Source organism: Megalobrama amblycephala, linkage group LG9, assembly GCF_018812025.1.
Source record: "Megalobrama amblycephala isolate DHTTF-2021 linkage group LG9, ASM1881202v1, whole genome shotgun sequence".
Classification (NCBI taxonomy): Eukaryota; Metazoa; Chordata; class Actinopteri; order Cypriniformes; family Xenocyprididae; genus Megalobrama; species Megalobrama amblycephala.
In genome coordinates this window covers 17,186,320-17,213,458 of record NC_063052.1, presented here as the reverse complement: position 1 = coordinate 17,213,458, position 27,139 = coordinate 17,186,320, and the positions used below count along the sequence as shown (strand labels likewise).

Below are 27,139 nucleotides of genomic sequence, written 5' to 3'. Positions count from 1 at the left end.
TGTAATTAACTCCTCCGGTGTTTACATGAACTCCCCAAGACCCTTTTTGTAAACAAAGATCCTTCACTGGAGCCGTTTTTTATTTTACTGTAACATTGTAAAATTTTTCTTCATAAATGCACCCGGACTAAAATATTAAAAGCTAATGCTTTTGATGTCTTTTATTGCTGTTTCATCCATAAACATATACCAGTGCCATGGAGAGATGTCTTACTTGGGTTCTAATATGCCATTAATATTCCTTATTCTAGTTTTATGATGAAAGCGTTTTTGAAAAGAACCAGATCTAAAAACAAGAAACATGTTTACAGTTGTTACAGCCTTGGGGAAAATCAAGCATAGGAAAATTGTCCTTGATTAACTAGAAAAATTTGAGTAATGTTGATATGATGTGTCTAAACAGCATGCCACACCGGTTAGACAATGTAGGTGTGTCGTGGGAATGTGTTCAACAGCGTCAGCTGTTTCACTTCTTTCTTTGCTCTTTATTTTTTTTTTATCAGCTCAACAAGCAAATGTTGTATAAAATGAGTGAGATCTGTTTGCACATACCAGTCAGTGTTATCAGGACACGAGACTAAACCCATAGAGCAGAACATTGCAGATGTTATCTGTACTTGTTTTGTGTTTAGGAATATGATGCACCCCAAATGAGAGTAATGTGCATCTTCACTGTGGTTAATGGTATCTTATCTTTCTTGAATGTTATCAGCTTGCCATGGCATTTGTCTTAAGGGTTCATATGTGTCTTTACGTGTGTTTTGACAGGTTATCCGAGTGGTATTAGGTGTATTTTAGGTGCACACAGGGAATCGGCCTTGAACACGTGTAAAAGCATATGTTAGGCCAAATATATATGTTTAATAATTTAAGTTTTCCTTCTTTTCCTTCAGTTGTTATTTGGGAACATGCTGGAACAATCTCGGTTTCCTTGTATTACATAAACACAGATGAAGCTCTTGGCGTCTGATGTTAATAATAATAATAATAATAATAATAATAATTGCTAAAACTTGCTCAGGTCAACTAACTGAATATTGAGATTCATCAGCTGCTTGGCTGTGAAATAACAAAGGTTTATCCTTATAAAACTTTTTTTTTTTGCATCTCTTTAAGAGCCAACAGAAACTGAAACCAAGTAGGTAGCACAAATTATTCTTTTTGCATACAAAATCAGAGACTTTACACGTTCAGATCATGCCTCCAACATGCTCCTGTTGCATTGTTTTCACCCTCTAATGGTAGGGATGTCCAGATCCGATCACGTGATCGGAAATCGGGCCCGATCATGTGGTTTCAGACTCGATCGGAATCGGACGTTACCTCCCGATCAGGACTCGGATATGTATTAGGGGTGCAACGGTTCTCCACTTACGGTTCGGTACGCACTTGCACCGCGGTCCATCTCGAATGACGACGCATCTATTGGTTAATATGGTTTGTTTAAAATAGCAACGTGGAAAACAGACAGACAGAGTTCAGATAATGTATGTTTCAGTCGATGGATGCGCAAAACCTTACAACAACGATAATCAGAAAGCGTGGACAAAACAGTCACTCTTTGTAAACTGTTCAATGCGAGTGGCGTATGCTCAATGTCCAGTCGCCGTCATCACCCCGGTGTTGATAGCGCGTGAGCGCAGGTGAGACCTGAACAGCACACGTTGCTATCTGTGTTTAAACTAACTCATTTAAGCCTTGCTGATTTAAACCTTCAAGAACAAGACGCGAAAGAGAGCTCGCGCGCTGTGAGAAGATTTGTGTGCGCTCATCCGAAGCGCGCACACGCTTATTTCAGTCAGCGCGCAAATACTGAGTTCTCTTTCAAGTCTTGCACTTCAGCGGACAAATTCATACAAAAATTATGTCAACATGCCCGTCTTAGCGAGTATCCTAGCAAACATTATCGGTTATGTCTTAAGTGAACGTATATTAGTCTAGAAAGACAGCGCATGTGTAACAGTATATGTACTGGATCGTGCATGTCTTATAGGGAAAAAAAACTATTCCTGCTGCCTGTTTTTAATGTTAAATCAAACAACAAATAACAAAGAAATCACTCACTGCTCTTGACTGAATAGTTTTTGTAACTTCAATAATGATTAATCTTTATTTATTTTATACAGTAAAGATAATATGCAGTGATATTTTATATTTGATTACTTTATCCATTTTCTGTACGTGAAAACTACTGTAAGATAGCTGAAAAACCTGAAAAGCACTGTTCCTGGATCTGTTTTTTCGCTCTTCTTTATTCTTTTTTATGTATTATAGAAGTATCGGATCGGGACTCGGTATCGGTAGATACTCAAAATCAAATGACTCGGACTCGGACTCGAGGGCAAAAAAACGTGATCGGGACATCCCTATCTAATGGGTCTGCACAAATTGAGTTTACAACAAAAATGGTGCACAGGCGCTAACTGAAAACAAATATGTAGATTTCACGGCAAAAACTAAAATAGTAAAAGCAATTTATAATTTATTGTAATATTATCAATCACATTCACTAACCTTTCACAGTTCTGCTTCTGTTCACTAAACAGGTTGGGATAGGGGGTGGGTGATATGACCAAAATCTTATTTCATGATATGAGTAATTTATGATACAATTTTTTAAATGTATCACAATATGGTTAATTTTATTTTATCTTAAAATATATTTAAAATTATTTTATCTCTTATCTTTAAAATAAGCAAAGATTCAAATTACAATCAATATGACAAATACAATATAAGAAAGATACAAATGAAATAAGTGCTTTAAAATTTTCAGGTAGGCTACAGTAATTACAGTTAAAGGGGGGATATCACACACAGTTTCTGCCAATCTCATGTTAATCTTGAGTACCTATAGAGTAGTAGTGCATCCTTCATATCTCCAAAAAGTCTTTAGTTTTATCATATTTATAAAAGATACATATGCTGTACCAAGTCTTTCCGAAAACAGCCGAGCACCTGGTGGTGTGCCATGTGAGCGGAGCTAAAGAGTGACGAGCATGCACAGATTTTGTGTAGCGATCGTCTGCAAGCTATCAATGTTCAGCTAAACAAATGTATTTAAACACACACAATACACCATTGTATTATCCCTGGATAACTTATGAATCATTATATTGAATATAGCGTATAGTGAATGATGAGTGATGAATTTACTACGTTCGTGTTGTTACATTATATGCACTTAGGCGCCTATTGCCAACAAAACAGACATTTGAAACAGTTTTACTCACCACCTGCAGTTCTGATTCATGACCGGGATCATTATCGCTGTGACTGCTCCATCTTTCAGTTTCAAACGATCTGTAAATCCAGCGTAGAACTGGGCCTTGTTTGTAAAACCATAAGCGCCGATCCTGAGGGCTCAAGCAGCCACGGAAAAACACGAAATAATCTCCATTCATTTTAACCAATAAAAAGTGATTGCAATTATCAGTTTCTATGGTTATTTTAATAATAAATATCGAGAGTGCATCAATGTAATGCGTGAGCATAAAACTCTCAGCTCCACTTAACGCTGGGTTCTTTGGGAAGCAAGGTTATCTTTCCCTCACCTCCAAAATCACACTACTTTGGTGACGTTGATTTCGTGAAGTCCTGTGACCTGTGCAGCGCTGCCATCAAATTCCGTAAAGCCGAACACGCGTTGATGGGCGTGCTCTTGCTCTCTCGCTCTGGTCGTGTGTGCGCGCTCTTCTGGGAGAAGTGCCCGTTCAAGGAATTCCGACCTTCCTGACGTCATACAGGCTCATACTCGGGAAAAAAAAAACACCGTGAAGTTTGATGATTTGGAAGAGCATTTTTGACACAGAAATACTCTGTCATACTGGTACTTAAATGTACAAAAAGCACTGCATAGTCTTCTATAAATTAACTTTACACTGATTCTTAATATATATTAAAGTTATTCAGTGAAGCAGTGGATATATTTACATTTTAACATTAAAACACAGGTTTATTAGGCTGCCATCTCTTTAAGATCTGACATACGGATCCAGTACATTGGGACACACCCGGTTTCTTTCTCATCTGTTTACATTCACATAAGGCATGGGCGGCGCATGCCAGGGCGTGCGTTTTGACCTATTTTTGACCATTCAAGTGCAATAATCCATGAAGGAGAACTGAATTCATGATCGCATGCTGTCTGAAAGGCAGCTTTCTTCATCCCAATTTTCCTACATGTACTATGTTCTAAAAGTATGTATTCTTTCTGTGGAACTGAATCCTTCTCCAAAGCAAAATGGGTTGTGGGCAATATTGAGTGTGAGTGTGCACGGATCTGCTCACATCCGGGTACCTTAGGGATTTCTCATTACTCATTTCAACATATGATTCAAGAAACACTAATTCTAATTTCAAATACTGATTAGGTTGGATATTTTGCAAATTGGAACGCAGCATATGTCTCTGAAAATTTTGGAATATTGTTTAGAACGATTGTTATTGTGGAAATGTGCATCACAGTTCCTATCAAACATTGCGCAATGCCTGAAAACAAAGGTGTCATTGATTGTAAAGTGGGACTAATTTGGCAGACTATCTGCTTCCTTCAAGCACATGAGCAAATACTCTAGTGTGTTTTGAATGGAGGGTGTGAAAAAAAAAAAAAACGGCTGGAAAGTGTGTGTTTGTATTTGCAGACATGAAGGTTAGAGTATTTCTGTTATGGCTTAGGTGCAGCAGAGAGTCTTGGATCATGAGAGAGAGAAACAGCTAATGCATACTGTCAAAGAGGCTGTGTGGAAAACACCTTACTTTTGTGAGTCATTAAGTAAATTTCCTGTTATTCCCATGACCTCTCATGTGACAGACTGCTGCATTTTTGGGAAGCTCAGATGAGTCTCTTCCTTATTTTGTATTAAGAGTCTTTGTGCTAATCAATTGAGACTGATACTCTTCATCTCACACTTTGATTCATCACTACTGTTGAGGTCTGAAACGTGAGCTCAGAACTCTTGAGGCAGAGCAGATGCGTTATAGACCACAGCTTCACTGGTGTGTTTGTGAAAGGCCTGCAGGCAGGGCGAGAACTTATCTCTGAATGACGAAAAGGATACTCATTCTCTTCTGTCACATTCTGTTCTGCTGTCTCAGGTTCCTTAACATGGTTTATGTGGCAATAGTTTCTTATGTCCTTTTACAGTTATCAGTGATGTCATGTCCTGTTCAAAAGTGGTTCTGCAGTCTTTTTGTAATTGTTTCATTACTGTGAACTTGCTGTTTTCAGCCTTTCATCAACTTTTCCACTGAGTCAGTTCTTCTCATCTTGGCAGTGTTTTAAAGAGTTTTCAGACAGCAGGAATCAATTTCAACCTTTAAACTTGCTGTTCACATGAAATTTGTGAACCAAACAATTACTTTGCATACTTATTGCATATTGTATACTTGTATTTCTATACACAATTCTGTTTTTCAGCACATTGTTTTATATTATTTGTGTAAATATATTATTTATAGTGAGTCAGATGTTGCGTAACTAGTGACATTCTGTAAAATTTTATTCAGCATTAAAGGAAGAGTCCACCAAAAATGAAATTTATTCATGTGCATGTTGTTCCAAACTTGTTTAACTTTATTTCTTCTGTGGAACATAAAAAGATATTTTGAAGAATTTTGATAACTAAACCGATTTTAGTGCACATTGACATAAAAAAAAAATCAAAATATCTTTGGAAGAAAATCTTACAGTTTTGGAATGACGTTTAATTTATTTTAATTTTCAAATTACTGCTTTCACTCCACATCTCTTTTCCCTTGTATCTTCATTACCACAAATAATCTTTCCTCATACTACTTATTTTTAAATTGTAAATGGTTGTAAATATTATAAAAATTGTAGTCATAAATGCTTTGACATCTAAAAATTTTTTTTAAAATCATCAACAAAATATATTTCAAATGAGATGGTCTGTCTTCCATTGTGTTAGATGTGCAATCTGTCTCACTTGGTTTCTGTCTCCGTTTCTCTCACAGATCAGGTCGAGATCCAGCCTGGTGACTCCAAACTGACACGTGTGTCCCAACTTCAGCTGCCTGGCTCAAGGGAGCAGCTTGCAGAGAGTTCACCACCATGTCTTAACACCTCGCACTCCCCTCTGAAAACCCTGTCCCCCCTTCCCTCTCTCTCCCCTCCCTCCCCCTCCTCCTCTTCCTCCCCTGCCCTTCCTGTAGAAGCTTCCCAGTCCTTTGGAAACCACAGTGCCTCCTCTGGAGAAATGAGTCTGCATCAGCAGCAGCAGGGGTCCGAGAGGGACCTTGCCTCTGCCGCCTCATCCGTCAGTCTGCCCTCTGTACGGAAGACTCCTAAAAAGCGCCGCATCTCGCTGCGCTCACTGTTCCGTCGTCGCTGTGGGGACCCCAAATCCCGCAAATCACGGGCACTAGCCGCTGGAGTGGATGGCATCGCCAGTGTGGAGAGCGTGCACTCGGAAATGTGCCAGCAGCAGGACCATGCCTCTGCACTGTCTGCACCCGGTGTGGCCTCCACCTCATCTTCATCTTCCTCATCCTCAGCCTCCACCTCTGAGCTGCTGGAGTGCCCATTGTGCCTGCTGCGCCACACCAGAGACCGTTTCCCTGACATCATGACATGCCACCACCGCTCGTGTGCCGACTGCCTCCGACAGTATCTACGCATCGAGATATCTGAGAGTAGGGTCAACATCAGCTGCCCAGAGTGCTCGGAGCGCTTCAACCCTCACGACATCCGCATGATACTCAATGACCGTGTACTCATGGAGAAGTACGAGGAGTTCATGCTGCGCCGCTGGCTGGTGGCGGACCCTGACTGCCGCTGGTGCCCTGCTCCGGACTGCGGGTAAGTGCGCTTTAAAAGAAAAAAAAGAAAAGAAAAGAAAAACATTTATTTGAAATAGAAATCTTTTGTGACCTTGTTTTTAATAAAGTATTAATTTCTTTCAAAAAATATCTTACTGACCAAAAACATTTGAACTTTCATATGCAGACTTTCTGCATACATTTGTAGCATGGACCAGTGGCAGATCATAGCTGTCCAAACTCAGGCACACATGAAACCAGTGCAAGGTCAAAAAAATGTCAATAGCAGTGTTCTTTTAGCATTGTTGAAATACTACGATAGTTTTTATATATATTTTAATTTAAATAACAATTTTATTTATTTATTTTTAATGGTTTTAGTTTATAATAGCCCTGGTCAAGAATCATATTTTGGATGAGAAATGTTTAACTTTTTAAAACTGTTGTAATTGGCATCTATATTTAAATTATAATCAGTTATAAATCAGCACATTCAATTTTCAATTAGAGCTGTCACTAATGATTGTTTTGCAAATTTGTCGATTATTTTGATGATTAATCGAGTAATTTTTTTTTTTTTTTGTGGTAATAAAATAGACCTAAGTGAACAATACCCTTTAAAATTACTTAAAATACATAGGTATAATAACAATGTGGCAATAATAATTGGTTCAAATAAAGTGTAAAAAGCAAGTAATCATATGGTTTTATTGAATAACACTTAAAATACATAATGTAAAATACATAGGCTAAAATAAACACAGTCAACTTGTGTACATTACGTTTTATAACAACTGCTGCATATGGCGCCAAAGGCCAGCTTGATTGTTGTTACACTTTACAGCATGATCAAGTCAAATGTCATTAATTCATTAATTTTATTGTCTTTACAATAAAAAAGCAGCAGCCACAGTAGTTTCATGAACAAGAACATGTGGACATCAAAACATGCAAACTCAGAGAGAGGGTTTAAACTTATTTTAAAATTGTGATGAACAGTTTGCATATTTAGTAACATTGACGTATTCTTCTGTGTTAGCTTAGGTTTATATTTATAAATCCGCATGTTATGTTACAAATCTGGTGAATTGGCACATGTTGCGTAGAATGCCAGATGAATGTTATGAGCAACCCAAACTCACAGCATGTGCAGATATGGAGAGCTGCAGAGAGACGCTCCATGCATTTAAATAACACTACAACGCTTACCATGAAACGCAAAGCGCGTCAGACTTTATGCATTCCCAAATGCATGCTATTGGAAACCCAAGCAAACAGCATACGCAGAGAGTGAGTTTGTGTGGAGCAGCATTTACTGTGAATGGAGTCGCTCTGAGACGGAATAAACTCGTAAATAAAGTGCTATAAACAATGCCTGTGATTGGATGATTGGAGTCAGGGTTTCCATGACTGGTTTTCCTGGTTATGTTGCTTTGGTTTAACCGCATGGCTGTGATGTTGCTACAGCTGCCTTTGTATTGCCACAGCTGCTATGTCTGCATGTTGTGTGTATTTGCTTATTTGTGGGCTGTTTGTTTTGACACGTGAGTCTTAGAAAAAGTTGAGGTCATTTTGTGTGTGTGTGTGAGCATTTATAAACAGCCTCTTACCTAAATTGACTTTAGAAGTGTCAATATGTACGTTTACATGCACAGTTATAATTGAGCTAAGCTACCCTAGGTTTAACATAGTCGAGCTACAGTCTTAAAGGGTTAATTCACCCAAAAATGAAAATTACCCCATGATTTACTCACCCTCACGCCATCCTAGGTGTCTTCTTTCAGACAAACATAATTGGAGATGTATTTCAAAATATGCTGACTCTTCCAAGCTTTATAATGCTAGTAAATGGGGGATGCGATTTTGAAGCCCCAAAAAATGCATATATCTATTATAAAAAATAATCCATATGGCTCCAGGGGGTTAATAAAGGCCTTCTGAAGTGAAGCGATGGGGTTTTTGTAAGAAAAATTTCCATTTTTAAAACTTTATACACTAAAATAACCAGCTTCCAGCACAAAAGTAACCCCTGGCGCGATGTAGGGGTATCGTAAGCTACAGAAAAAACACTAATATAAAACAGTTGTGCTCTATTTTTTTTTAGGATTCTTTGAATAGAAAGTTCAAAATAACAGTATTGATTCCAAAATTTTGAAAAGTAGTATAAATGTTCTTATTAAAGGCCCCAGAGAGTTTTAATTGGTAATTTTGTTACAATGAACACTGTGATAATGGGCAGGGATTCAGCTTTTCTCTTTTTGCTCAGCTTGGACTCTGAGCCAAATCTGTCTGGGACGTCATCTGAAGTTTACACAAGCCAAAGGCACTGTATTGTGTTGTGATCAGCGCTTTTGAAGGCCTGACACTGGTGACACTGTCACTTTGAATGGAGTATTTTATCAGGCCAGTGGAGAGCCTTGCAACATGTCTTGTCATGCTAAGCACTTGTCTCTGCACAGATTTGCATCCAGCTGTGCCCTGTTTAAATGATAATACGACCATTTGAGCTGCCTTTTTCCCTTGTCCTTTTTGATAATCGTTTACACTCGTTTATTTTCTCAGTGGGCACTATTATAACTGTCACTTTAGAGCTGAAGTCTTCAACCATGCTCCTGGCTACCCACTGTCCTGCAAAGTTTAGTTCCTACCCTAATCAAACACACCTGAAGCTGCTAATCAAACTTTTCAGGGTCACTTGAAAATACAAAGGCAGGTGTGCTGCAACAGGTTGGAAAAACTTTGCAGGACAGTGGGTCCCCAGGAGCATGGTTGAAGACCTCTGCTTAAGAGGATGTCTGTTGTCTAACAAAGAGCTCTCCCCAGCTCGATAAATTAGGTACTTTTGCTAGGTACTTTTTAAACAAGCTTCAAAGCATTAACAAGAATGTAAGAAAACAAGAACTAGTCAATGTGTCATCATGGCAGGTTGCCGTTTTGTGGTATGCTTTGAGGGGTGATCATAAAGAGATTTCTGGAAATGGATAAGTGCACCTCCTATCAAGAAAGTTTGCATGTATTTGTTTACTCTTGTGTATTGTCCTGAAAGCATTTGTGACATCAGACAAACATCAGATACAGGTGAACCAGAGAAAAGTGTTATAATAACATTTCAATAACAACTATTTTCAACATTGATGATAAGAAATGTTTCTTGAGCACCAAATCAGCATATTAGAATGACTTCTGAAGGATCATGTGATACTGAAAAACATTGACTGAACATTCAGCTTTGCCTTCACAGGAAAAAACTTAATTGTAAATATATTCAAATAAAAAAGAGCTAATTTAAATTATAATATTTCACAATATTACTGTTTTTATTGTAGTTTTGATTAAATAAATGCAGCCTTTGTGAGCATAAGAGACTTTCAAAAACATTAAATGTTTTTTTACTTTTGAACGGTGGTGTATAAATATTAACTAAATTTAATATATCCAATTAGTGAGTCAGATGTTTACTGCTCTGGTTTCAGGAGATTCAGTTTATTAGATTTATACAAACTTTTATCTGATTTCACAAGTCTTTTTGGCCGATTCATGAAAAGTGTTCTTAAATCGGACTATACTTGTTGGACTGTATGTTTGTTTTTGCATGCAGTCAGTGAAGACAACACAATTGATTAAATAAATGCTGCCTTTGTGAGCATAAAACATTTATTGCAAGTACATAGACAATAAAAAAGGTCCAGACTGTGTGAATAGCCCCAAAATAAAGTGGACTAGATTCTCTCCAATACCCCTTTTTCCACAGTTATAGTGCAAGTTCCCGGCCCTTGTCCTTTTTGAAGATACATTGAAACTTGTTTTAGAACGTACAAACGATAGTACTGGGAGTTTATGCGAGCTGCCGATATGCTAGAATCACTCCCGATACTGTGGACAGCAAGACAGAAGTGCCTCACTGCCTGCACAAACACCAGGATGTGCACTGTTTGATTTAAGACTGTTTATCGTCAGGTAAACAACATGTAGCAGCAATACGTCACTGTTCGTTCCTTGTGTCTGTGGAAATATGCTGCCAGTTCGCGACAGGCTCCAGTTCACCTGACTGTGAACTATTCTGGTGGAAAAGAGCTGCAAGAGAACTCAGGTGGCCCCCAGGTTATAAAACTCTGTATTAGATAACAGGATAAAAGCAAGCGACCCTAATATTGAAATAAAGGTTGCACAAGCATGCTTTAAGCAGACATTTTGCAAAAAGTATTTGGGGTTTTAAAAAAATACTTTATAGCTTTACTGTTCAGAATGAAGATAAAGTATTTGGACACTTTCTGGCTACCAGACATTAGTAGAGCATGTTCATAGTTGATGTGAATAGCAGTCGGAGTGAGTTGCATTGATTCTGCGTTGTTGCACTGCAGGGCAAATGAGGTTACACTCTTGGAAGACAAACATATGCAATGTTTAAAAATTTGCACATATTTTCGGTTTAGCGGAAAGGCTTTGTGTCAGCTTTGTGTCGGGGGGGGGGGGGGTCTTACACTTTACTCTCACTCTCTCAGACTCCTCTAGAAATATGGGCAACTCTAATAACAAAGGCCACATTGTTGGTGGAGGTCATGGAGGCTTTTCTCAGGCTGAAAACAGACAGTTCAGAAAAATGGCATCTGGTTTGCACTAAGGAGTTGTAGCTTCTTTTGTATCAAATCAAATTAAATTGTTAAATTGTCAGTCCACATGCAAACATAAGACTCTTTCATGAGGTTTTGAGAACATGTCTGTGTTGCTGGAATAACTGACTGATCCTGTAGCACACATTCAAGCTCCTCAGCTTCTAGTGCTATATCACATTATAATGACTGTAATAGGCTCTTATGCAACTTTTCTGTCTAGCACACATCAGTTAGCATTGTGATCCTGTCACTGTTGTGAGAGAACTCCATCTGCCCCCTTGTGACTTTCCAGCAACCATTATCCCTGCAGGAAAGCACATCTTACATTTGATTGGCTCTCATTAATAAAGGTTGGGTCATAATGACCATTGCCTATGGTAACTGATGATGCCATCAGTTTAAATTAGCAGGGCTGTTAATCTAGATTGATCAAAAAGACCCGTCCATTTATGCTGTTACCAGATAGCTGCAGTTATATAACATGGCATGTTTGTTTTAGATAATGAACAAACATGAATTATTAGTAAACAATTAGTTTCCTGTAATCGTACTAATATAAATCTTGATTTTTCTGACTTGATGGGTGTCCTCAGATGTGTATGAGCTAATGCATCTTTTGTAGTATGCTTGTGTATAGCTGTGAAAGTATTTGTCTGTTTGATTTGACAGGTATGCAGTCATTGCCTTCGGTTGTGCCAGCTGTCCAAAGATCACGTGTGGTCGTGAGGGCTGCGGAACGGAGTTCTGTTACCACTGTAAACAGCTGTGGCACCCAAATCAGACCTGTGACGCCGCACGACAGCAGAGAGCTCAGAGCCTCCGGCTGAGACCCTTCAGATCGTCATCACTCAGCTACAGCCAGGAGAGTGGCGCTGCTGGTAAGCCCACAAAACACACACTAACACGCGCCTAGAAATATTTTTCCTTTAGGGCTTTTGGTGAAGAACCATGGCCACTTAACATCAAAGTTTGGTCTGTTTTATTGGTGTAATATCTGTTATGTCAGATGTGGGCCTTACCAAAGTCTGGGATATGATTCAAATGAACAGCAGTTTGGTTTGCATATGTTTTTATCGGGTAGAAACTGCTATTTGTCGATCAAAAATAAATAAATAAAAATTCCATAATCAGAAATGACTGAAGGACAGATTTACTAAACAGGACAAATTGGCATGAGACTACATCTACTGACAGTGTGCAAAGTAAGGACCACAACGCAAATTATTATAGGGTCGCAAACAAACAGAGCCAATGATAATCTGGTGCAGCAAATTAGAAATAACGTGGCTTGGCAAACTATATGTTTGGATAATGAAAAATGAACGATAAATGAACATGAGTGGAGAAAATTCTCTCTCTTCTACCACACTGTCTCTGTTTTCTGCCATTTCTCCTTGCGACAACTTTCATAACATGTCTAGCTCAAAATGAGTTAAGAAATGCTTTTATTGGGTGTTAAATAATGGTGCAATTACCAGTAAATTGACTACCGCAAACATTGGTAAATTACGTTCCATGATTTATTTAAATACTCTACTTCCATAAATTTTGCATCTGAAAGGGAAACCTTTACAAATGCATATGCAATAAGGTCAACCACAAAAATAACTGTGAAAAATTAGCAATGAAAAAGGCGTGGACACCGTATGTCTTTAGTAAATCCTGACAGCAGTTTTCGAATGCCAGAAGAGGTTTTGCGCTGGTGCAAGCTGTTAGTAAATCTGGACCTGAAAGTCATGTAAATTCATTTCTAATAAAGACTGAACCATTACTAACATTCAGCTCTTGAAACTTCTGGAATAATGCATTTTTCAAAATAAATTATTACATTTTAATAAATTGTTCCCCTCAAAAACAATTGTCTTGAACAGTGGGGGGCCTCAGATTCACGAAGGCTGAGAATCACTGCTCTGAAACCAATCAAATGTTCTCTAGAATAAGAATGCCATCTCTCCCTTATGAAATCAAATACTGTGGTTTGTACAAAATGATCAAACCTAATGTGAAAACGTCCGAAATCTCGGACATCATGTCAACAAGGAGTTGTTTTAACCGCTGTGTCTGTGTCCCCAAAGCTGATGACATAAAGCCATGTCCCCGCTGTGCAGCCTACATCATTAAGATGAATGATGGCAGCTGTAATCACATGACCTGTGCTGTGTGTGGCTGTGAGTTCTGCTGGCTGTGTATGAAGGAGATCTCTGACCTGCACTACTTAAGGTCAGTGTACTGAAGACCACTGCAATGTTCACAATATAAAGCCAAATTACATAAATCAGACTTTAACTGCATTATTGACACTGTGAGAATGGATGAAGGTCAAAGTTGGAGTGGTAAGATTTTTTTTTTTTTTTTTTGTGCTAATGTTACATTTCTAGGTTTAATTTCTCTGTTTCTGACACAGTCCTTCAGGATGCACATTCTGGGGTAAGAAGCCCTGGAGCAGGAAGAAGAAAATCCTGTGGCAGTTGGGGACACTTGTGGGCGCTCCAGTTGGCATTGCACTGATTGCTGGCATTGCCATACCAGCAATGATCATTGGGATTCCTGTGTATGTTGGTAGAAAGGTGGGTGGCTAATCCAAATACTCTTTGAATGTTAAGGATGAAAAGATTTAATTCAGCTGTACCCGATTCTGTTTTGTTTTGTTTTGTTTTTTAAAACTCAATCTTTTGGATTGATTGTCTGCACATTTTTGCAAGTTATGAAATCAGATCCTTTTTTCCCCAGACAGTCTAATCATATTTGGTTGCCATAGTAATAATTAGTGTCAGCATGGTGCCAAGAGTCTTGCTTCTACAACTGAGAGTAGCTATCAATGTGAAATAAGTGGACTGAAAACAAATTCTGAAAAAAATTCTGTCTCCATTTACTCCATCATGACAATCCTGCTGGTCACTGAACTCGTAAAGCACATAAGACGGCACAACAGTTAGAGGATTGCTGAATTTTATACATTCTAGCAAATTTTGTGTATGAAATTTTGGCTTTTCATTTAGGGTGCTTTCACACCTGCCTCATTTAGTTCGGTTGAATCATACCAGAGTTCGTTTCCCCCTTTGGTGCGGTTCGTTTGGGCAGGTGTGAAAGCAGCAATCGCACTCGGGTGCGCACCAAAAGTGGACCAAACAAGCGTACCGAGACCTGCTTGAAGAGGTGGTCTCGGTACGCTTTCAAACGAACTCTGGAGCGGTTCGCTTGAGATGTGAAAGCAATCCGACCCAGTTAACGGACCAACGAACCAAATGATGTCATAATTCATAACGGGAAATTTGATATAAAAAGCGGTAGTGTCTGATTCTGTGAGTGAGCACATTTACCATAGCTGAAAACCAACGAGCGCCTCTGTTGTGTATTTGCACTTCTCCGTGCGAGAATGCTGTCCCGACAAAGCCTTTCCCCGCTCTGCTTCATTATAAAATGTATATGGTCTCTCTCGACACACTGACAACAGTTCGCCTACTACTTAGACAGCGCTGGGAAACCAGAGACGGACCGAGAGAGAAAGAGAGAGAGCGCGTTTGAATTTGCCGCAGCATTAATATATGTAGTATAATTTAAAAGCGGGAAAGATGGCTACATTTATAAAGTGTTTGCGTGTGTCTCGACAGTTACAAATAAAGCCACAATAAACTCATGGAGCGAGCTTGTCAATCATTTTGATGGATGACGCAGAGAAAATTCTGACCAATAAGAGGACGGTTTTACTCGCATGTGACTTGCCTAGCGCATTTTGGTACGCTTTGAAATGTTGCTATGTGAAAGCGAACCGAACCAAGAAAAAAAAGCAACATTGTAACAAATTTAGTCCCTGTTTCGGAACAAAACAAGCGATCCATAGGTGTGAAAACACCCTTAGTGTGTGTGTGGGGGGGGCGACTAGGAATGTGTGATATTGAAAACTGACATTGCAATATTTTGTTTTTATGTAATATATATTGCGATATAAAAAATAAATGACTTAAATAGTTCTATTAGGAAAGAAATGATTCTAGAAAATTGGAGTTACTTTGTAGGTGAGTGCATTGGCATAGAAAATAAACAATTTAAAGCTAAAAAAATAGTTCTTAATCTCTTTCCAATTGAGTTTTCATAGGCCATATTCCTAGTTTTTGACTGTTTAAGAAGGACTATAAAAATAGATTTTTTTTAATGATGAAATGGAAAAATAAATAAAAACATCATACAAAATAAAAAAATGAATAATGCTATTATACTGTAAACAAATTTAATAAAAATAATTATATAGTACAACTGTAAAAATACAGTAATCTTAATTTCTTTCTTTCTTTTTTTAAATGTTAAACCATAAGCTTTTATTTTGGTGATTTTTCGGCAAACCTGCAGTGCAGTTGCTTTTATTTAAATCGTGATTTGATAATCGCACCAAGCCATATTTGATATTTTCTTTTTAATTTGAGAGCTTTTTCTTCTGACAGCTCCTTTTGTGAACCAGTTTCTTCAAATTCCTTTGTCGTGACTACAAGATAATAAGGGCTTTCATTTTATCTGACTAGAAAAACATTGTTGCTTATTATAAACCCTGTTAGAATGGTGCCAGCATGTTGAAATCAATTTGGCAAGTGCTATTCTTACATCTGTATTAATAGATTTGAGATTTATGTCCAGCAAATGAGTCATGTAGAATAATTTGTGTACTACATTTAAGATTTGGTTTCATGTTTGAGTTAATATGCAGCTTCTCTCTGAACCAGATGAAACCACTGCAAACTGGGTCACTTTTTACAATGATTAATAGCACTTCAGATATGTGCTGTTCAATCTGAATTTCATTATGAAGTGATTTCCATAACAGTCTGTTTATCTGACCTGAATTCTAACTGAGCTGTGCATTGTGAAATATGATGACCTACATGTCTTATTACACAATTATCAGCCTTGTTTGATCTTCAAGAGGCTCTTGTTAGATTATCAAGTTGGAAATTATGCTAGCATTATGAGTAACCAAAGTGTAATTTAATCGAGAATAATGAATGAGCAGTGTGATGGCAGACAGATGTGTTTATTCACTCACTATTTGAATCCATCTACTTCAGATTCATAATCGTTATGAGGGAAAGGACATCTCTAAGCACAAGAGGAACCTTGTCATAGCCGGCGGGGTGACATTGTCAGTGATTGTGTCTCCAGTGGTTGCCGCTGTCACTGTTGGTAAGCAGACTCAACTTCTTCTCTCTTATTTTCCTGCCTATTGAGTCACTTTAATTAACAGCAGTTTGCTTTTGTACTATTATTAAAGAACTTTTTTTGTTCTGAACCCATAACCCTAAGTATTAAATGGCTGCAATTGTTACCCTGTCTGTGAAACCCCAGCTAAAGTCGCATAATCTAACTACTTTGTTTATTTTTACAAAGTAGTCATAGCCATAAAAATGATGAAAATGGGTAAAGTGCGTTTTTTGCTGTAAATGATAGATTATACCAAGGGATTTGAGATGCAGTACTTAAATTTTCATTTATAAATGAAAAATACTGAAATTAATGATTTTATTGATACTACATTTAATTATTTTGCACTAAAATACCGGAAGTTGGCTCCCTAAACAATTTGTTTTCAGTTGTCTCTGGGTTTTATTTCAATGCAGAAATACCTGCTGATTCTTGTATCACTCAGTTCTTTTCTACCATTAGAAAGTGCAAACAAACTTTAATATCAATCCGCACAAGCAACAATCAGGTCAGTACCAATTGTAAGAAAATTGCAACTTAAGCCGGGTTTCGATTTCTGTGTGGATTTTTTCATGTCAGCAAAGAAATTTCAGGAACAGCTTATTTGTTTTGTAACACAACATTCTGCCAAAATAAGCATCTTATTTTAAAGACATTTTATGCCTGGCCTGCTATGTGTCGAAATAATTTGGTCTTTGGATGCTGATGCTTGGGTTGATGAATTTCCAGATCTGACAGGGCAGCACAGTGAAGCGCGAGGAACAAAAGATAGCTGATTGTTTAAACTGCTTGAATGCTATCAATCTCTGTGGAATTGCCCCCAAATTATGAAATAACAGGTCTTATAGAGGATAACTTTCTGGAGGATGATGATAACTAGAGCTGTGAATATCTAATCGTTTTTATGATGCATCTGTGTTAATGTGAACGATTATGCATCGATGCATAAAAACAAAATAATTATACATATTAATGTACTATTGTAGTTTTATTGTAGGCTAAATTAAAGAACTAATATTATATATTAATAAAATTTGTGCATGTCCTTGTTTCGGTTTCGTTTTTTACGAAAATAATATACATTGAATGAGAAAATAAAGCATGGGCTGTGCTTGATGTTGAAAGAGTTAAGCACAAAATAGGCAATGAAAAGATCTCTATTCATTATGCGCTGACTGACGCACACATCTCAAGTCTGCACACAGAAAGACGCCTCAAACGGCATGCAATCCTGAATTCAGTTCTCTTTAGTTGTGTATTGCGCTTGAACGGTCAGATACACACAGATTTACAGTATTTCAAAATATCTGTCTTGGCGTGTTTTCACACAAACATAGTTATATCTTAATTGAACATTTGAGGGACAGTAGGTTGTAACGTTACATCTGATGTGTAACGTTATGTTAGATCTATGAACCAATGAAATGTAATTTTCAAACTCATGCTGATGTAAACAACAATCTTACTGATCGCTGTTTGACACATTTTTCAGATAACTTTAACTTGATTTTCCTCTAAATTGACTTTGCTGACTTTTTTGACTTCAAACAGGTGTTGCTCAGTAATTTTTTTTCCTCTTGATTGTAACAAATCATACACCATTTTGAATGTTTTTTTAATAGATAATGTGAAAATAACTCATTTTTGAAAATTTGCTCATTGCAACTCATTTTGCCAACATGGGTCACATATGGGCTAATTAACCTGCTCTCTGTATCATTAATGTTAATCAAACAATAAAAGAAAAGAGGGAATTACTCACTGCTCTTGACTGAACAACTTTTGTAACTTTAATAATAATCAATTTATTTGTAATGAATATACTAAAGCAGTTTTTTTTTTTTTTGTTTTTTTCATGTCATCCCAGTTTTTCTCCAAATGTTACACAATACCCCAGAAATAGATTGACATTTTCTGCTGATTATTAATAAAATAAAGTTATACAAGTCATTCCAGTAAATTGATTTGGTAATTGTTGCTACAATCAAGCTCTTATGGTACCCCCATTCATTTCAATGTTTTAATACTTTTTGGACATTTCCAAAAAGCATTTTCTAAGCCTGTTCAAGTTCAGCAAATCTTTGACATGGCCTTACTCGGTCAATATTAAAGATATCAAGGTTATGTTTTCACAGAATGTTCTTTACATTTATATAGGATTTTTTTATATAGAAAACGGTGAATCACAAAAAATTACTTTAGTTGGGTTTTCACAGACTGTGGCATAGTTTATTCAGCCCCACCTTCTAAACACAGAGACTTAATTTAATTTGTTTTTTAGATAACACACTTGAAGCTTTTTTAGATTAAAGATTAGCCAATGTATAATTTCCTGTTGACCTTTTCATCATTTAAAATGTAACCAACAGTGATGTCATTGTAATATTTGTATGCTGAATTGTTATTGGTCTTCCTTGGCCATATTAATTAATTATAGCTATCTTTACACTGCACAGCCAAAGCCTAAAATTAAGCTTAACTACAAATTTAATACTAAAGGCCTGTTTAACCAAGAATAGTAACTATAACTAGATTGAATTTTGAATCTCACTTTTTAAAGGCCGGTAGATTCTGATTGGCTGTTGACTGATTCAATGTTTTTATTGAACAGCTTGAAAAAATGTACAAAATGATTGCGACGATATTGTTCCTCTGTTTTGTTATCATTATATAGGCATTCCTTATTCTCATAGAATTAGAACCGTTATTAAATGTTTATAGTTATTGACTTTGGAGTGAACAGCCCTTAACCCTCTTCTTTTGCGGTCTTGTCCAGGTATTTCCTTCAGAAAATGCTAATTTAATTGATAATCTATCTGGTTTAAAGTAGGGCTGTGTATTGCCAAGAATCTGGTGATACGATACGTATCACAATACAGGGGTTACGATACAACTTTATTTTATTTAATCAATACAGTATAATTTGCATTTATATCACAGTCACTATTTTGTACAATCTAAGGGAAATAGTAAAGTGACTGCAGGATTCTTGTATGTTTTAAAGGTTCACAGTATAGCAGTTTTTAATTTCTAAACTATTTAACAACTTGTGCATAGTCCATTTCATGACTGAATATCTGTTTGTTTTTATATTTAATACTGTAAAGCTGCTTGCTTTAAAGCAGTCTATTGTATAAAGTGCTATTTTAATAAACGAGAATTCACTGAAGTGCTGAACAGAGCTGATGCAAACATATCCACATTGCTATGAACGGATGCTTTCTTTATGCTGTCACCGCTGTCATTTTTTTTTGTTTATTTTGTTACTGAGAGGAAAACGTGCAGTACATATTACATATTCTATCGATAGTGTTTTTGAGAATCGATACAGTATCGCCAAACATAATATCGCGATATTCATGTGTATCGATATTTTCTTACACCCCTAGTTTAAAGGTGGCTGTACGTCTTGTGTAGCAGTATTGTGTAACCATTATATATTTTTTTTGTCTGCATAGGGATAGGAGTGCCCATCATGTTGGCATACGTCTATGGTGTGGTGCCCATCTCTCTGTGCCGTAGTGGTGGTTGCGGTGTGTCTGCGGGGAATGGAAAAGGAGTGCGGATCGAGTTTGATGATGAGAACGACATGAACGTGGGCACGGGAGCTGCTGTGACTGGTGAGTGAACCTAACTGAAGGCAAACACACAAAAAAAGCCTTCAGAATCTGTCCTCCTCTCTGTCATTCTCTCATTCACAGTCTCTGTCTTGGTTGTCTCTCCCCCAGGATTTCACAGTTTCTCTCCTCCTTGCTCAGGCTTAATGCAAATGTGTGAATTGTGTTCTAGTTTAAAGTGCTCCTCCTGGAGTGTGCTAGAATGTGTAGGCTTTACAGGGTAAAATGGGTCCCACTAGAAATGTATTGAAGGTGAGCCATATTTAGAGACCTTGAGTTTGTCCTTTTCTAGACACAACTACTGATATTCAAGGATCAAGTTGTTGTTTTTTTCCTCAAACACCAGATAATTCCCGTGAAGCTCAGGTAACGCTGGGAACAAATAACTTTTGTCCTGATGTGCAGTGTAAGCTAGAGGCAAAGAGGTTTAGGACAACTTGAAATATATGTAAGAGATATCTGGTTTCTCTAATCTCAAATTTGCTTTAATTTTTTCTGCATTCCATTTTAATGGTTTAAATTAGGGATGCACCGATGTATCGGCCGCCAATATTTATCGGCCGATTTTTGCTCAATCTACAACCATCGGCTGTAGGAGGAAGAAGGCCAATATAACAAACCGATGGTTTATAAATTAACTGCGTGAAGGCGCTGAGCTTTATAATGACTGTTGCATAATCCTAGCGCTGCTGTCTGTGCTTTAATGTTAATAAAATAACAAAAGATCGCACACTATTCTTGACTAAATAACTTCTGTAACTTTCATAAGTGTAGCGGACCCCATCCGAATGATGACCAAAACTTAACTGTTGTTCCTTTTGATATATATATAAAAATAAATCCAAAAATAAATATATATATATATATATATTTATTAATAAATATATAAAAATATATAGGCCTACATGTTTTGTTTCTTGAAAACATAACAGATTTGACAAAAGCTTGAGCTGACAGTAGTTTGAGATGGGACACAGATGCAAATTTAACACAAATATCTATAGAACTTAACCTAATTTTTAAAGGGTGAAATTTAAATATTAGAACTCTTCTTATTTAAATGAAAAGTACTCTAATTAGATCACCGTAGGTTAAACCACACATGGCACTTCACTACATGGTAAAAAGTAAAAATATTGTGTTTATATCTAGAATGGCTTTAAGGTTTTTAGTCTATAAACACATTTAATATAAATATGAATGCACAAAACTGCAAGTTTGACAAAAATAGTCTGTAATGTGGCCTTATTGGCAGTTTGGCATTTAATATAAGTCTACATTAAAAATTAAATAAAATAAGATATTAACCTACATTTCTAACAATATACCACGGTTACAGTTAGTGTTACCACAGTAAATCCATGATAAATGTTGGTTGAAGTATTCTAACTGGATTGGCTCAATGTTTCTCCTGATTTGCACGTTAGTGTTGTTGATTCAGTCAGCGCTGTTTCAACTGGCTTTAAACTGAATTAAATCAGAGATATTTGCAGCTTGTACCTGAAACCTTTACGCCGAACTCGAACACTTCTCGCTGGCTGTTTAGTTGTCATGTGATCGAGACCCTAAGCAAGTAAACACATTTGTGAGCTTGTTAGTCGCGCAGCGCGCACAAGTAGCGCTGTTTCGTTCCGCTTTTGGTGCGTTAATGTTTCCCTTGCCTAAAATCTAGTACTGCCGCCTTGTGTTGGCCCATTGTGAAACTGCACGATTTGTAAATTATGCATGGCGGGCCACACATTATATATTTTAATAGACAAGCCACAGGCCGCTTAAAATTCATCCCCGGGCCGCAGTTGGCCCGCGAGCCGTAGTTTGGACACCCCTGGTGTAGGGGAATGACAGGGAAGAGAAGAAATTGTTGAATTGTTATTTTTGTTTTGCTTATGTGCACAAAAAGTATTCTCGTCGCTTCATAAAATTTAAGTTTGAACCACTGCAGTCACATGGACCATTTTAACAATGTCTTTGCTACCTTTCTGGGCCTTGAAAGTGGTAATTAAATTGCATTTTTCTGGATTTTGTGTTTTATGATTTGATACAATTGTATTATCTTGTAAAATGTAATCAAATGAAATTTGACCAATTCTTTTATTTTTTGACAAAGAAAGTGATGAACAATAGAGGTTTACTGTTTAAATTAAAATGTGCATGAAAAATCTTATGAAACTGATATTCCATTAAAAATACTGTATAATAGTAATATATTTCTGTCATAGTTTGCTTCAAACGTTATGCTTCAAACTTTTATAAACGGCTGTAATGTCCCCCTTCTGCCTCAACAGACACCACATCAGTAGCAGAGACGAGGCATAACCCCAGCATTGGTGAGGGCAGTGTAGGGGGTCTTACGGGCAGCCTGAGTGCCAGCGGGAGCCACATGGAACGCATTGGAGCAATGAGAGACAACCTGAGTGAGAACGCCAGCACTATGGCACTTGCTGGGGCCAGCATCACTGGCAGCTTGTCAGGAAGTGCCATGGTCAACTGCTTTAACAGGTCAGTGACACCTTGTTTACAGGTCAAGTAGTGCACAATTATTGGCCAAAAAAAAAAAAAGAACCTTAAAGGAGCATGTCTTTTGAAGTCAAAGTGCAAAGTGAACTCAAATTTAAAAGACCCAGTCCAAAAAGACCATTTATACATAGTTTTGGCAAGGATGTGAGTACATTTTGATGCTTTAACTGTAACAGAGGTTGTCTGGAACATTAAACATCTTCACGCTGAACTCTTATTCTGCAAACTATTCTAACTCAAATATTCAGGGAAAATGTTTCTTAAAGACGGAAGCTCAGTGAAATTGTTTATAGCCTACTTCTGTTTATAGCGGTTTACTTCTGCTGATTTGTATTTAGGCTTCAAAATTCATAGTTGTTTATTTGTGAAGATTATCATGATGAACAACATGTAAGAATCATAAATTTTACTTGGTCACAGAGCCTAGTTGCAATAATCCAAAAGCCAATGGAAAAATGCATTGGCTTTTGGTAAAAAAAAAATATGCCAGACATGAAGGTTGGTGTGAACAAGACTTAAATTTGCTGTTTATGTGTCTCAGGTTGGAGGTTCAAGCTGATGTTCAAAAGGAGCGTTGCAGTCTGAGTGGGGAGTCTGGTACTGTCAGTCTGGGGACAATCAGTGACAACGCTAGTACCAAAGCAATGGCTGGATCCATTCTCAATGCCTACTTGCCTCTGGACAGGTCTGTGTTTATATAACTGAAAGAATTTAGTTTACAAGCACTTTGAGACTGCTTAACACATCTGTTTATGTAATAATGATGTAGCATCAGGGACTGTAGGAAGTTGAGCTGTAATTAATAGTGTTCTGTTGTTGTGGAGCAGAGATGGGAACAGTATGGAGGTGCAGGTGGATGTGGAATCTAAACGAGGGAAGCTCAGGCACCACAGCGGCAGCAGCAGTATGGACGACGGCAGCAGCGGAGGGCCCGGAGCCAGCGTTTGCCCCGCTGGCTGTCCGCACGAGGGCAAATGCGTTACGTCACGCTGGGCCAAGGAGCCATCCTCCACCTCGTCCTCTTCCTCCGGAAAGAAAAGTAAAGGCAAGCTGCGCAAAAAGAGCGGTGGCACCAAGATCAACGAGACGCGCGAAGACATGGATGCCCAGCTGCTAGAGCGCCGCAGCACCAACTCCAGTGAGTTGGACTCGCCCTCTCTGAGCGGCAGCCTGCCGTCTGTGGCCGACTCGCACTCCAGCCACTTCTCAGAGTTCAGCTGCTCCGACCTGGACGCCTGCAGACCCCCTTGCTATGAGTCTCACATCCGACATCCCAACACGGGCGGAGCGGTCAGCCCCCTTCCTGAGGTCGAGAATGACCGGCTGGAAAACTGTCCCACCTCTGGGACTCTCCCACAAGCTGCGGTAGCCCCTCTTACCCCTGACGGAGCAGCAGAACGTCCCCTGTGCTACATTGCAGAGGAGAATGTGAGTTTAATCTGTGCGGCTGACGCGGGTCAGAGCTCGCCTAAAGAACACAATAACAACCTTCCTCAGCCGGCTAGTCCCGTTCGCAACGCCTGCATTCAAACAGAGATATAACCAGACGGGTTGAGTTAACCCAAATGCTTTCACGGCTAACCTCAACACCCACTTTATTACCAAGGATTGCACACTGAATTAAAGATTTTAAAGTCTGTATGGGTTTCGTGGAGGTTTAACGTCCCGGTCGGTTGATAATTCGAATGTTGGAGATGGAACGCCAATATTTTACACTAGTCAAGGGCAGGATGTGCCTCGAGGTTTCAGAAAGCTCACCGTGACCAAAGGTTACCATTTGATTGACAGATTGCGTAAAGGCCTGTCAGTCTGTGCGTAGAGTTGGACTACAGATCAGATAAGATTCAGAAAGGCAACAGATGAATGTAGGGTGGCAAGTGATGCACCGATAATGGTGATGATGTAGCTGTCAATCACACATGCCTCTATTTCAGTGTTCAGGGTCGCTGTGATGAATAACCTCTCCAGTGAGGAACGAGTATGTGGAGGAATCTTGCAAAATGTGTCCAGCTCGTTGTTCATCCCAAAATTTAAAAAGGAACAAAATGAAAAAAAATCATTCCTTTCATGCATGAAATGAAGCCTCTGTTTAGGACAACTTAGTATTATGGCAATTTTAGTTTGTATTTTGACAATTTCAAGGTAATTAAAGGCATAGTCCATCCAAAAATGAAAATTGCCATTATTTACTCTCCCTCATGTTGTTCCAAACATGCATGACTTCCTTTTTACTGCAAAACACAAAAGATATTTTGAAGAATTGAATTGATAATGTAAGTCAATGGGAACCGAAACTGTTTGGTTACAAACATTCTTCAAAATGTCTTCTTTTGTATTCCACAGATGAAAGTCGTACAGCCACCCAGGGTGAGTAAATGATGGCAATTTTAATTTTTGGGTGGACTATCCCTTTTTAGCACATTTCTTCAAATACTACTGTAATTTAAGATTAGATTTTTCTTTTCATTATGGACATGAGAATTGAAAGGAGAAATGCATTTAATTTACATAAAAAATAATTAAAAAAAAGTTAAGCTTATTGTTCTTAAATTGGCTTCATTTTCTTTAAATATAATTTCTTACTTTGTGATTTTGGGATGAAATATGACCATGACATTTTTTTGACAGATTCCATGTGATTGACCCGTGTATTCAGGCACCTTCACCACACATATACACGCATATACTCTCAGTTACCCAACATATAGCTTTAGTTGAAGAAATCTGCAGCTATTCAAAGGCACCAAGGAAGTCAGGGGGGAATCTGATGCTCTTTTTGAGATCATTCATACAAGATGAGCCAATGAGGGACCAGGCAGTAGTAGATTTCCCTTTTCACAGCAATGATTCTTGTACATGATTGTGTTTTTAATTTTTTTGGGGTTCTTTTCATTTCTCTCATCTAGTGTCACAGCTTATTTTCCATTTTTGGGAAAAGATGTTCAAGCCCTGTGCAGGGTGCTGCTTCTGAGTTGAAAAGCCAGTGAGAAGCTGAATAAAGCTGCGTCGCGCCCCCTGCTGGTAGGATGGGGACCCTTGACCAAACCCATTTTGGGGAGGAAGCAAGTCTGGCATGTTTTAAAAAACAAAAAAAACAAAAAAACAAAATGTCCTTGCAAAGCCAAGTCCACTGATAATTCTTTATAGAACAACTGTTATGGGTGCAAAGGGTTTGTATTTATGAATCAGAAGGATTTGCATCCTGTTAAAAAAAAATAATTTTTGTCAAACTACATGCATTGTAAAGGCTATGATGGTAATCACATTTAGGTCTTCAACCTGATTTTTTTCTTTCTCTTGTATCGACTCATGGTGCCTTTTGGATCATCGAAAAACTATGTTTGTTCCTCCGGTTTGTGTCTTATGAATTCAAATGTATTGGATGAGGCTGAATGTTAGCGAGGCGGCGTGACATCGTTTCCTGTCGTCCCTGTGTTAAACGGTCAGGGACTACACAACCGACCGCCTACCAAAGACAGCACTCAGGCTCACCGACGATGACTCGTCACCCCTGTGACCCCTGCACACTTCGACGCACTCACAGTTTACAGACGCCTCCTCGGACTCGAGGCTCTGACCCGTGTGTTTGCACTGTTCATCCTGGTCCTGTCTGCGTGTACAGCCGTGCCGTGAGCGCACGGGTCTAGTTCAAGAGTTGATTTCTGTTCGTCTTTCTCGCTGCCGTTCTGGTGCTGCTCAGTAAATCTCCCGGGACTGATCCAATGCCACAAGCTGCTTTGTTTTTCTTTTGTTTTTTGTTCCTTCTATTTCTTTAGTGTTTTTTTTTTTTTTTTTTCTTATGTTTTGAGCCTTCCTGCCCATATCTGTACGATTATTACTTCAGAGGCTAGGGCTGATTGATTTCTAACTTGTTCAAAACAGCTTGATATTTGTATATTTGCTTTATAATATGCGTGTAAATGCATATCTAAATGAAAATAAAAACATGAATCCAGATGTGTTCTGTTTGTGTTTGCTCAACTTCAATCTTCAGATGCATAATGGAATTATAATGGTGGTGGTGTGTGTAGATGAATGGATAGAATTACTTATACACAGTGGGGTATAAAATATTAGCATTATATGAGTGAAAGATTAAAAATAATTCAATCAATATTAGTTTGGTTAATATTATAATCTGGGTTGCATTTCTGCACAGACAGCAGGTATCAAAGTGACACAACTTTATCACTTTTTGTGTACATGGTCAATGTCACAAATTTGATTAATGACCTAGAAATATTTCAAACTATAAAATGAATCAAATATGTAGTTTTATTTTTTAAAAATAAATAAAATACTTCAATCCCTTCATTTACATGTTTAAGTGGAAAAACAATGCCATATTGTTCAGAATCTAAGATTAATAAATGCTGTGAAATTTAGATTGTTAATGTTACTGAATTAAAATATTCATATAAT

General features: G+C 37.9%; 1 protein-coding gene across 2 annotated transcripts in view; it reads left to right on the top strand.

Moving 5' to 3' along the window:
- Positions 1-26,672, top strand: part of rnf19a (ring finger protein 19A, RBR E3 ubiquitin protein ligase) — a 39,169-nt gene extending 12,497 nt beyond the window's left edge. The window contains exons 2-11 of one of the 2 annotated variants that reach the window (XM_048201898.1): positions 5,977-6,820; positions 12,063-12,271; positions 13,469-13,613; positions 13,798-13,960; positions 16,451-16,565; positions 20,042-20,203; positions 22,486-22,699; positions 23,259-23,402; positions 23,545-24,145; positions 25,624-26,672. In XM_048201898.1, the coding sequence (XP_048057855.1) occupies positions 5,977-6,820; positions 12,063-12,271; positions 13,469-13,613; positions 13,798-13,960; positions 16,451-16,565; positions 20,042-20,203; positions 22,486-22,699; positions 23,259-23,402; positions 23,545-24,145; positions 25,624-25,704 (2,678 nt within the window). In that variant the 3' untranslated portion in view covers positions 25,705-26,672. Of the gene's footprint in view, positions 1-5,976; positions 6,821-12,062; positions 12,272-13,468; positions 13,614-13,797; positions 13,961-16,450; positions 16,566-20,041; positions 20,204-22,485; positions 22,700-23,258; positions 23,403-23,544 lie in introns of both variants that reach the window. The other variant, XM_048201897.1, reaches the window with a different exon arrangement.
- Positions 26,673-27,139: the final 467 nt, after the last annotated feature.